This window comes from Caenorhabditis briggsae (assembly GCF_000004555.2).
Source record: "Caenorhabditis briggsae complete genome, chrI, whole genome shotgun sequence".
NCBI lineage: Eukaryota > Metazoa > Nematoda > Chromadorea > Rhabditida > Rhabditidae > Caenorhabditis > Caenorhabditis briggsae.
The window spans coordinates 224,232-235,147 of record NC_013489.2 but is presented as its reverse complement, the minus strand read 5'-3'; the positions used below and the strand labels follow the sequence as shown (position 1 = coordinate 235,147).

At 39.0% G+C, this 10,916-nt stretch overlaps 2 protein-coding genes across 2 annotated transcripts; both read left to right on the top strand.

Annotated features, from left to right (window-relative positions):
• Window positions 1-841: 841 nt before the first annotated feature.
• CBG11872 lies at window positions 842-2,150 on the top strand (the record flags this gene model as incomplete). Its single annotated transcript, XM_002638634.1, has 3 exons — window positions 842-975; window positions 1,225-1,771; window positions 1,998-2,150. 3 exons carry the CDS (start codon window positions 842-844, stop codon window positions 2,148-2,150), a joined length of 834 nt encoding a protein of 277 aa, XP_002638680.1.
• Window positions 2,151-7,122: 4,972 nt separating this feature from the next.
• Window positions 7,123-10,631, top strand: Cbr-asic-2 (the record flags this gene model as incomplete). Its single annotated transcript, XM_045241670.1, has 10 exons — window positions 7,123-7,209; window positions 7,259-7,408; window positions 8,025-8,179; window positions 8,220-8,544; window positions 8,599-8,673; window positions 8,720-8,852; window positions 9,558-9,730; window positions 9,778-9,918; window positions 9,959-10,033; window positions 10,341-10,631. 10 exons carry the CDS (start codon window positions 7,123-7,125, stop codon window positions 10,629-10,631), a joined length of 1,605 nt encoding a protein of 534 aa, XP_045094690.1.
• Window positions 10,632-10,916: the final 285 nt, after the last annotated feature.

The window sequence follows — 10,916 nt, the reverse complement described above, 5'->3', positions numbered from 1 at the left end:
TGGCGAGACAGCACATGCAAACATCACAAAATGACCAATTGGTTAGGAGAAAAAATAAACCCGAGAGGAAATGATACAAATTGTGTGCGTGTTCTTTAGAGTCTAGGTCCAGTCAGAGTGTGGGAACGAAGAACGGAAATAGACACAAAAGTTATTTTCGAAGACCAGGAATGTATGGGGAGCAGCTACGGTAGCCTAGGTCTTGATCTTAACATTGAAGGCTAGATTCGGCCTAGCCTTCTACCTAGATGCATTAGTCCTAGATAAATAATACGGTAGCCTAGGTCTTGGTCTTAAGATCGAAAGCTAGCTTAGGCCATAAGGTTTAGAAAATCTATCGTTAAGGACCAGCCTAGCTTTAGACATAAAGGCTAGCTTTAGACATACAGGCTAGTGTCTCAAACTAGATCCATTAGGCCTAGAAAAGCGAAAAACAGAATCTTTAGGCCTAAAACGGGGCCCCTAGACATTGGATCCATTCCTACGACATCCTACACCCCACTAGAAGCTATAAAACAAAAGCAAAAAGGCTTTTACCCTAGCTGGGAATCGAACCCCTGGCCTCTCGCACCAAAACGAGCCTTCTAGCCAGTCGGTCACGCGCGCACACTTTTTACAAGGTGTGAAAGTCCCGTGATAAGCGCGCGCGCGTTCTCTCAATTTTGGCGTGGGGTACTGTAGCGATAAGTCACCTTCTCTGACGCGCCCTTGCTGTAACTACTGCCTTCCGAAGTACACTTCCCCTTGAAGAGTATCAAAAATCATAACGTCTTCTGAACTTATGTCCTTCTTCTTCTTCTTGTTTCTATCTCTAATTTCTCGAATCCTTCCAGATATAATGATGAACAAGACGTACAAGCTGAACGATCTGACAGAGGAGATCTTCGGCCATTTGTGCAACGTGGCACTTCACAAATGCAGTGATAAGTCGGAGAAGAAGCGAGCCGGGTGTGGAGGAAGAGCCATGAGGAAGAGGTTCGTGATACTGTAGTTGGTATTGGGGGTTCTAGGATGGTTTAGTTTGAGCTAATTTATCTTGTTTCCTGTTAGAGATATCAGAAAATTGTCAACTAATAAAAGGTTTCTTGAATTATGGTAAACATTTTATCAGTTGATCACTTTTTGATACCTTTGACAGGAGTCTAGATAAATTAACTCAAACTTAGAAGGAATGGTGTTAGAGTATTTTCCCTCAGCCCCTCTAGAACCTTGGAATCTTTCCAGAGTACTCATCAAAAACTTTGTATCGGACCTCTTCAAAATGCCAAAAAAGCCAACGTCGCCTCGAGAACAAGACATGGCCTCATCGTCTGACGAGGAGTACGACGATTACGATATGTCTGAAGTGGCATTTTTCGAGGAAGACATTGACGAGTTCCGTCTGGAAGACCTCACCAACAACTACGACCACCATCACCATCAAATGATGCACAATGATATTTGGCTGCATCAACCGTATCCGGTCAACGAGCTGAGCGGAGGCTTCGGATCCATGTCTACAGTATCCTACAATCCATTCGACATGTCTCCACCATCCTACTCTTCCGGCTATGGATCGTTTGATATGTATGGTGGTGGTAGCTCGATGTCCGAGTCGGCGACCGAAGGAGATCTTCCAATGGCTTCCGATCCGCTGGCAAGCATTTCCGGATGCGTTCGTGAGCCGTCTCGCTACGATGCGTACACGTCGGCGAATCCAGGAGGACCGGCGACCTATTTCCCGGGAGACGACTACTTCCTGGCCAACAGAGCATCCGTGGAGCCAGTCTTTGTGAGTTGGGCATTCTAAAATAGAAGCAAAAAAGGAATAGGCAGCCAGGGGGCTTGAACCAGCGAACCCTCTCATCGAAACCAGCGCTGCTAGCTAGTAGGCCACGCGTGCAGATGTCATGTGAGGCACGGAAGGCGTCTACGTCATAGATAAGATCGCGCCTGAACCAGAGGATGGGAGGCAGAAAATTTTGAATTCTAAAAAATTTCAAAGATCATAATTTCAGACATCCACTTCTCCGGAACCACTCCATGACACCCATGAGCTGACAGATCTCGACGTGGCAACTGGAGAATGTCATGCTAACAAAAAGAAACGTCGCTCCACCGAACTCTTCGACGACTTCAATGTAGCGTTCCAGAAGCGTATCAAGATCTGAAAATCGAGGCGAAAATCTCCACAATTTTCTGTCGTCTTTTTAGGCACTATTTTGACTTAATTACTAGGCTCCTATGTTTCCTTTCACTTTCCTTATCGATTCATATAATACTTCAAACACCCCACTCACACTTTTAAAAAGAAATTACTGGTAGAAAAAAATTTTCGAAAAAAAATTGTCTCAAAAAAAAAGGCTCCGCCCCCAATCCCATCATCCAAAAAATACTTTATTTTTCCTTTAAAAAAACTACGGGAACCCACCACTTTTCTCCTAAAATCTCTTTCATTTTATCATTATCTCTTTCTTTTTTTTTCATTTTTCTGGAAATTTCCAGAACTTTCCATTCTCAGTCAGTCCCTGTATGTCCCAGTCGCCCAGTTATTTTTGTTAATTTCGGAAGAATATGAATTTCGAAAAAAAAAAATTCAAATTCCCGCCCAAAACCCATTCATATTTGTATATACAGTACATGTTCTTTTTTCCGTTTTTAGTTTTCGTTTTTTTTTCTCTTTGTGTCTATTCAGTTTTTCGAAATAATTCACTTAATTTATTAATAAAAAGTTTGAAAATTTAAGATTTTTTAAAAAAATTTTCAGAAAAAAAAACAAAAAAAAAATGAAAAAGCCACAGGAAAGATCGAACTTGTGAATTTCAATTTTTGTTGGAAATTCTTAATTTCTGAAAAATCTGAAAATCTGTATCTCTGAAGTTGCAAAAATCTAGGAATTAGTTTATGAGGTTTGGAAATTCTGAGATTCACAGAATCAGAAGGACCAAGAAGCCCTTTAACTTTGACCCATTTATAAATGGAATGAAAGTTGAGGGGGGGGGGGGGGGTGTCTGGTTGCGACACGGCATCTCCCGTTTTTCAGGTCCCCTCTTATTTAAAGCCCAAAAGGTTAAAATTTGAATCCTCTAAATTTTCAAAATAACTCATAAATAATAACGCGGCTCATAAATCTCATTAAATCTCCTCATTCTGCAGATTTAGATATTTCCTAAATTAGTTCCTCCAAAATCTTCTCTGTGCAGATCTGAGAAAAATCCTACTAAATTCTTGAAGGATTCCGAAAATGTCATATATGACAGGGTTTCAGATTTTCAGAGTCACTAGAACTATAATAATTTTAGGAAGTTGACCTTAAAGAATAATTCATTTCCCGATGAAACACTTCCAGCTGTTTTTGGGTCCACAGCAAGTGCGCTCCGTTGACAACACACTCCCTTCCAGGATTAAAGCTCCAGAGGTTCTGTAGCACCTTCGCTCCATTGATAAGTTATCATGGTTACTCGCGCACCACCGCAAAACCCATCAATTCCATTTTTCCTGTCCGTTATTGTAGACCTCTTCCTCTAGACCACCACTCTATTCTCACCCCACCATCATCATCATCATCATCCTCTTCTCTTCCATGTGACCTCTTTCGCCTAGAAGAAAAAGAAGAGAGAGAGAGAGAGAAAGAGAGAGAGAGAGAGAGAGAGAGAGAGAGAGAGAGAGAGAGAGAGAGAGGGAAGAGACGCAAAGAATGGTCAAATGGACGGCGGGGATAAAACCGCGATGACCGAGGAGGGGGGAATAGAAGGGAACAATAAATGTGCAGCTGTTCACCCCCGAGGACACCATGCAGATGGTGGGGGGGACCGTTAGAAGGGTGGACAGATGGGTGACGTCATCTGGGAGGGGGAAAAAAGGAAGGGGAGAGGTAAGGAAAAACGACTGGTTGAGGGACATGAAAGTGCGCTCTAGCATTAATTCGATGTAATAATGAAGTGGATTGAAGTAGTGGATACTACTAAATTCAAGAATGTTTCAGGAGGTTGAAACTCTCAAAAATTTCACTTCAGTGAGTTCAATGGCTCTGCGACACTTCGAAACCGGTCATTTCGAAACCGCGACACTTCGAAACCGAAAAACAAACACGGTCACGTAAAAATGAAATTGAAACTAGGAAATTTTGAAGTCTTAAATTAAAGAAAAAATTGCAGCGTGCAAATTTCGCGGTTTCGAAATGACCGGTTTCGAAACGTCGCGGTTTTGAAGTGACACGGAGCCCGTTCGATAAGGATAGGCCCCCTCGATTTTGAGGGTTAACTACATTTTTGGCATTTTCAATTGGAATTAGTCAAATTCAAAGTTCTACAAAAGTAGTCCAGAAATTGAATTTTCCGATTTTTCAGAAAATTCCAGAGCACAATAAACAAGAATAGATCTTCATTTTTGTAAGTTGTTTCTTTTTTGAACAAACTTAGCAAAGCGAGATATGAGACTTTGACACTTTTTTTATTACAAACGGCATGGTATGGTATATCTCATCAGAACGAAAATTGGCAAAAAAGTTGTCAACTACAAAAATGAAGCTTTTGTTTAGTATTCCTTAAAATTTTCAAGCAAGCCGAAAAATTCTGGAGAACTTTTGTAGGACTGCAAGTTTGACTACTGTACTTGCTCTAACAGAACCGCACCCACACCGTCAACTTGAAGCTCAATTATCTCGGTTCCTGTGAAAGATACTAAAATTTTGTCTACTGATAAAATATTTGTATTATTATGAGAAATAAAAAATACAATTTGTTCAAAAACCAAATTTTCCATATATTTCTTTTGGTTTTATCCTTTTTCAGACTTTGTTAGCCACTTAAAATTAGCCAAAATTTAGGGAATGATTACAGTAACCGTTTTAAAACTTCTGAAAAAATCTAGTACAGTAATAACCAACAAAGAAATTTCGAAATTGCTATTTTAGTGGAAGATAGTCAACTTTGGGTACAGCAATTCCTCTAATAGAACCCCACCCACACCGCCCACTTTGAGCTTGATTATCTCGATTCCTATGAAAGTTGTCAACATTTTGTCAACTCTTAGAAGATTCATCATAATATCAAAAATATTTTATCAGTTGACACATTTTTAATAACTTTTACAGGAATCGAGATAATTGAGATCAAAGTTGTAGGTGCGGGTGGGCTGTATTTTTTCACATTTTGTTTGGTACGGTACTTCTAACTCATAGAAAATTTCGTTGTGTTCCAGCTACCTATTTCTGGGATATTTCTATTTCTCTCTCTCTCTCTCTCTCTCTCTCTCTCTCTCTCTCTCTCTCTCTCTCTCTCTTTTCCTTCATTTCCTCAACTATACGATTTTCAGTATACGTATAAGCCAAAAGAAAAAAGGGGAAAATCCGGGGATTTCAAATCCCCCATCTAATCCTTAACACCTAAGAGAGATTCAGCTGCTCACCGTTGTCAGCGTCAAAGTTTTTTGTTGTTGTCTGAACAAAATATAGACGAAAAAGGGATCCGTTTTTTGGTGATGTGATATTTTGTATATTTTTAGGATGGGGAGGCAAGGTGATCTAAAAATGACCAGAAAAAAAAATGAAGCAAGTTCTGAAAAAAAGGTTATGGAAGTTCGGGAAACAAAGAGCAATAAAATAGGAAAACTATCCTAAAATCTTCCAGAAGCTTAAAATTTCGAAAAAGGATCGGAATTTTTAGAATTTCAGAATTTCAGAGGTTTCAGAATTTCATAATCTCAGAATTTCTAGTTCCATAATCATCAGAATTTCAGGATTTCAAAATCTCAGAATCTTAGAATCTCAGAAATTCAGAATTTCAGAATTCCAGAATTTTAGAATTTCAGAATTTCAGAATCTTAGAATCTCAGAATTTCAGAATTTCAGAAATTCTGGCTCTGAAATTCTGAATTCTAGAAATTTTGTATATTTCACCAATTTTTTAATTTCAGATTATGCAATTTTTCTGGAATATCCTAAAGTTGTTCAGACAAAAAAGCAACATTTCTTCAGATTTTTAGCGTATTGATCTCCAAATTAAAAATCTTCGAATTCTGGAGATTCGGTGACCTAGAAAACCCCGATTCCCTCATTTCTAGTCCCCAAGTCACAATATTGCTCCTTTTCAAAAAATTCCCCGAAAGAAAAGAAGCAAAAGAGCAAAAAACATGTTTCTGAAACAATGAAATGCTCTTCTCCAAAAAATTTAAAATTCCTCCAATCCTTGGTATCCATGGTTACCAGAAAAAGTCTTCGAAATCTTCCATTTTTTTCACTTTCTTCCAAAAATGAGAGGCGGCGGATTCGTTCAGATTTTTAAAGATTTTTCCAATTGGAGTACTGTAGCTGTCGTTCCGCACGTGGCAAATGCAAATAATAAGGTGAGAGAGAGAGAGAGAGAGAGAGAGAGAGAGAGAGAGAAGATAAGAAAATTCGGAATGATGTCATTCCGAAACAGAGATAAACAAGTTGTTCTTCTAAGGTGAGAAATTGAGGAACGAAGGGGACCGTATTGAGGGAATACGGTGGTGGCCTAGAAAACCCCAAAAATGGGAAAGTTAGGCCGTCTGAATTTCTGAATTTCTGAATTTCTGAATTTCTGAATTTCTGAATTTCTGAATTTCTGAATTTCTGAATTTTGGAATTTCTGAATTTCTGAATTTTGGAATTTCTGAATTTCTGAATTTTGGAATTTCTGAATTTCTGAATTTTGGAATTTCTGAATTTCTGAATTTCTGAATTTCTGAATTTCTGAATTTTGGAATTTTTGAATTTCTGAATTTCTGAATTTCTGAATTTCTGAATTTCTGAATTTCTAAAATTCTGAATTTTTGAATTTCTGAATTTCTGAATTTTTGAATTTCTGAATTTTTGAATTTCTGAATTTCTGAATTTTGGAATTTCTGAATTTCTGAATTTTTGAATTTCTGGATTTCTGAAAATTCTGAATTTTTGAATTTCTGAATTTCTGAGCTTTTGAATTTCTGAATTTCTGAATTTCTGAATTTCTGAATTTCTGAATTTCTGAATTTTTGAATTTCCAGATTTCTGAAAATTCTGAATTTTTGAATTTCTGAATTTCTGAATTTCTGAATTTCTGAATTTTTGAATTTCTGGATTTCTGAAAATTCCAGATTTCCCGAATCTTCTGGATTGTCATTTTTGTGTTTGTCCTTGGCATGTTTGCCTATGAACTCTACATTTTAATCGCCAAATTTTTCTCCTATCCAGCGACGGTCAACACCGAGATTCTCTTTGAAAAACAGGTAAAGTAATTTTCAGAGATTTTTGGAAATCAGAAAAAAAGTTTTCCAGATTTTTCCAGTTGTTACTGTATGCAATATGAATCCCTACAAGTATACGGTAGTCAAATCGAACACTGCATTTCAAGGAGTCAATAGTCTGATGACTGCTTATTCGAATGCTGTCGCTGGCACCTATGGAACTGATAAATGGGGTCTTTATGTAGGTCAAAATGGTAGTTTGAAGTTTCTAAAACTGTCCAGGGGAGCGCGTTTGCTAAAATCAAGTTTTCAAAAACCAAATAAGGATTTGCACTCTACTGGATTCGAACTCGCATGTTGTGTGCAAAAGTCTAGCGCGCTAGCCACCACACCACGGCGACCACAGGCTGAGATGGTGGAGAGGGCGTACAGGCTAGTGGGCTTTCTGGTCCCTAGCCGGTGGGCTTGCCCATCACCCTTGAACTCAAGAACATGTCCGCTAATATATACTTTGAGCTCAATTATCTCAGTTCCTATTGAAGATATCGAAAAATTGTCAACTGATAAAATGTCAATGATTTTATGCCAAACATTTTATTAGTTGACAAAATGTTTGTTTCTCTTACATAAATTGAGATAATTGAGCTACCGTATAAATGACCTCTCCTTAACTTTAAGCCAATTTATCTCGGTTCCTGCAAGAGATATCAAAAAGTGATAAACTGACAAAATATTTTTAATATTATAATAAACACTTTGTTAGTTTACAGGTTTTTGATATCTTTTACAGAAAATGAGATATATGGGTTTGAAGTTGAGGATTTGCCGATTTTTAGGAAGAACAAGAAGATTTTTAGGAAGAACAAACTGAAGAATACGATTTGGATGCTCGCGCTGCTGATGCATTGGTTTTGGAAGCTAATTTGATATCCGACACTAATAAAGCGCCAGCACTATACACCTATTCCGATCTGGTCCAGGATTGTAGTTTTGCTGGAATCCCGTGTGCTGAGTAAGTTGTAGTTTGTAGTCTATCCTATATTCTCCTTCAGATCTGATTTCAAAAAGTTCATTGATCCTGTCTACGGCGCTTGCTACTCGTTCAACGAGGACGCCTCACTAAACTACTCTGTAAGCCGTGAAGGTATTCAATTCGGTTTAAAACTGATGTTGACGGTTACGGTAGGGTGGCCTAGGAAGTCTAAGAAATCGTTTTCTCTTCCAGCAAACCAAAACCAGTGGAACTACAGACTTTTTGCCAACCACAAACTGGCTGGAGCTCGAGTTGCAGTCAATTCAAGAGGAAATGAGCCAGGATTAGATTCAAATGGAATCGATGCAGGCGTAGGATACGAAAGTGCTGTTTCAGTGACATTGGTAACACTCTAGAAGGTTCCAGAAGGCTCTGAAACTACAAACTACAATTTCTAGACCCAACATGTCCGTGCCAAACGTCCTTACGGGAAGTGTGTCAGTCGGGAGCCTGACACTTCTGACTATTACAAGGTACTATGTCTGTGTATCTGTTGTGTCCAGATGTCCCATATTCCAGAACTTCACCTACACCTTGGAAACATGCTTCAACGGATGCAAACAACGGGATACGGTAGCCAAGTGTAACTGTGCGAATCCTAGGTTGAAATTGGGACCAGCAGATACGGCATGTCAACCGATAAAGGCGGATTGTGAGTAAACGGACTGCGATTATCAATAGAGCGAACTTGTATTTCAGAGTATATGAAACAAAAATAGAGCTTTCTTTTTGTAGTTGACAATTTTGTTGAAAAATTAGGTTCTAGAGAGATATACCACGTGGAAGTAAAGACATCTCTTGGCGCCGCCGCCTCTAGTGCGCGCTGGACTGGAGAGCCTCTTCCACATGGCATATCTCCCTAGGACCTGATTTTTCAGAAAAATTGTCAACTACAAAAATGAAGTTCTGGTTTCGTTTAGTGTTTTTTGAATTTTTTCGAATAAATCCGACAATGCTGAAAATGCTTTTCAGTGCATCAAAAACCATATTCTCAATTTTTCAACATGCTTACTTTGGGGCGCTAAAAAGCATTTTTCCACTACTATACAAATCTGAAAATTTCAGAGTATATGAAACAAAAATAGGGTTTCCTTTTTGTAGTTGACAACTTTGTTGTAAAATCAATTCCTGAGAAGATATGACACATGGAAGTGTGGGTCACTGGCTGGATGATAAGCCTCTTCCACGTGGCATATCTCCCTAGGACCTAATTTTTCAGAAAAGTTGTAAACTACAAAAATGAAACTCTATTTTTGTTCTATATATTCTGAAAGTTTCAAATTTCTAAGTTAGTTTTAACATACTTTCGGAGTTCTATGAGAACTACGAAAGGTAGAAAATCCAAAAAAAATTTCAGTGGACTGCCTCCAAGGTCTCAAAGGAAACCAAACCAATTCCGACCCGAACATCGATCTTCTAGTCGAATGCTCTTGTAATCCGCCATGTGACGAGTCCACCTACACACCTACCGTATCCCTTGCTCAGTTCCCATCAACCAGCTACTATGTTGCCACGTCATCATCCGCCGGAGTAGGTTACTGTAAATCTTAGTGTCCCGATGTCCCCGATGTCTTCAGGTTGGCAGTTGTTACTCATCAAATTCCAATTTTGCCAATAAGGCAGCGTGTCAAAAATGGTATAATAATAACGGAATGATCTTACAAGTTTTCTTGGAGACGCTGAGTTATGAGTTGTATACAGAGACTGCTGGATATACGGTAAGTGTGCTCTATTGAGAAGATCTCGGAATTTCTACAGGTGAGCAATGTGATCAACGATTTGGGAGGACAAGCTGGCTTATGGTTGGGGCTTTCAGTGATTTCGGTGGTGGAGGTAAGTGCGCTCCATTGAGTCTGAAACTGTGACTTTTGAGAGGCCCAAAAGGATCTAAAATTTCCTAAAACTATCGAAATCGAAATTCTTCATTTCGTTTCGACTCATCCACCTCCCCCCCCCCCCCCCCAACTTTGGCTCTCGGCGCCACCACCTTCACCTTTTCTATACGCCCTAGACGCCCATCAATTCTGTGTTCCGCCGTGGCGCAGCCGGCAACGCGTCTGTTTTAAATCCGACAGCTCGCAAGTTCGATTCCATCTAGGCGATTTTCCTTTTTTATTCTTTTTACTAGCTTTATTTTCAGATGACCGGTCTTCTATTGGTCATGGGAGCGTTCTGTGTATCTGGAGGAGCGATCAAAATTGCACCCGACGATGATGATATTGCGAATGATCATCGAATTAAGGTGAGGAGAGACTACAAACTACAAACTTGCAATTTTCAATTTTTCGAAAATTTTCAGGACGTTGAAGACGTTAAAAACGAAATCGATCATATGGACAAACGGCACGCCGAAATGGATGACAGTGATGGTGATGACGTGGCACCAGAATCGCCGAAAAAAGGATCAGATGAGGGAAAGAAGGACAATTGATTTGAAATTTGATTTTTTGTTGCCAAAAAAAATCTGTTGAAGAAAAAAATCGTTTATTTTATAGACATTTCTGGCGGTCAAAACCACTGAGTGCACTTGAGCGACAATATTGTAATAGCTTTGAAACTCTGTGTAATATTTATCGTCGTCGAACCTCGCACAAGCATCTAGACGTTCTTCAAGGAGTTTTGACATTCTGAAAAGCCTGAAAATCAGCGAAATTCGCAAAAAATATGAAAATCCCGCTTGATTTTCATATTTTCTCTAGCCTTATCCGAGAGGACT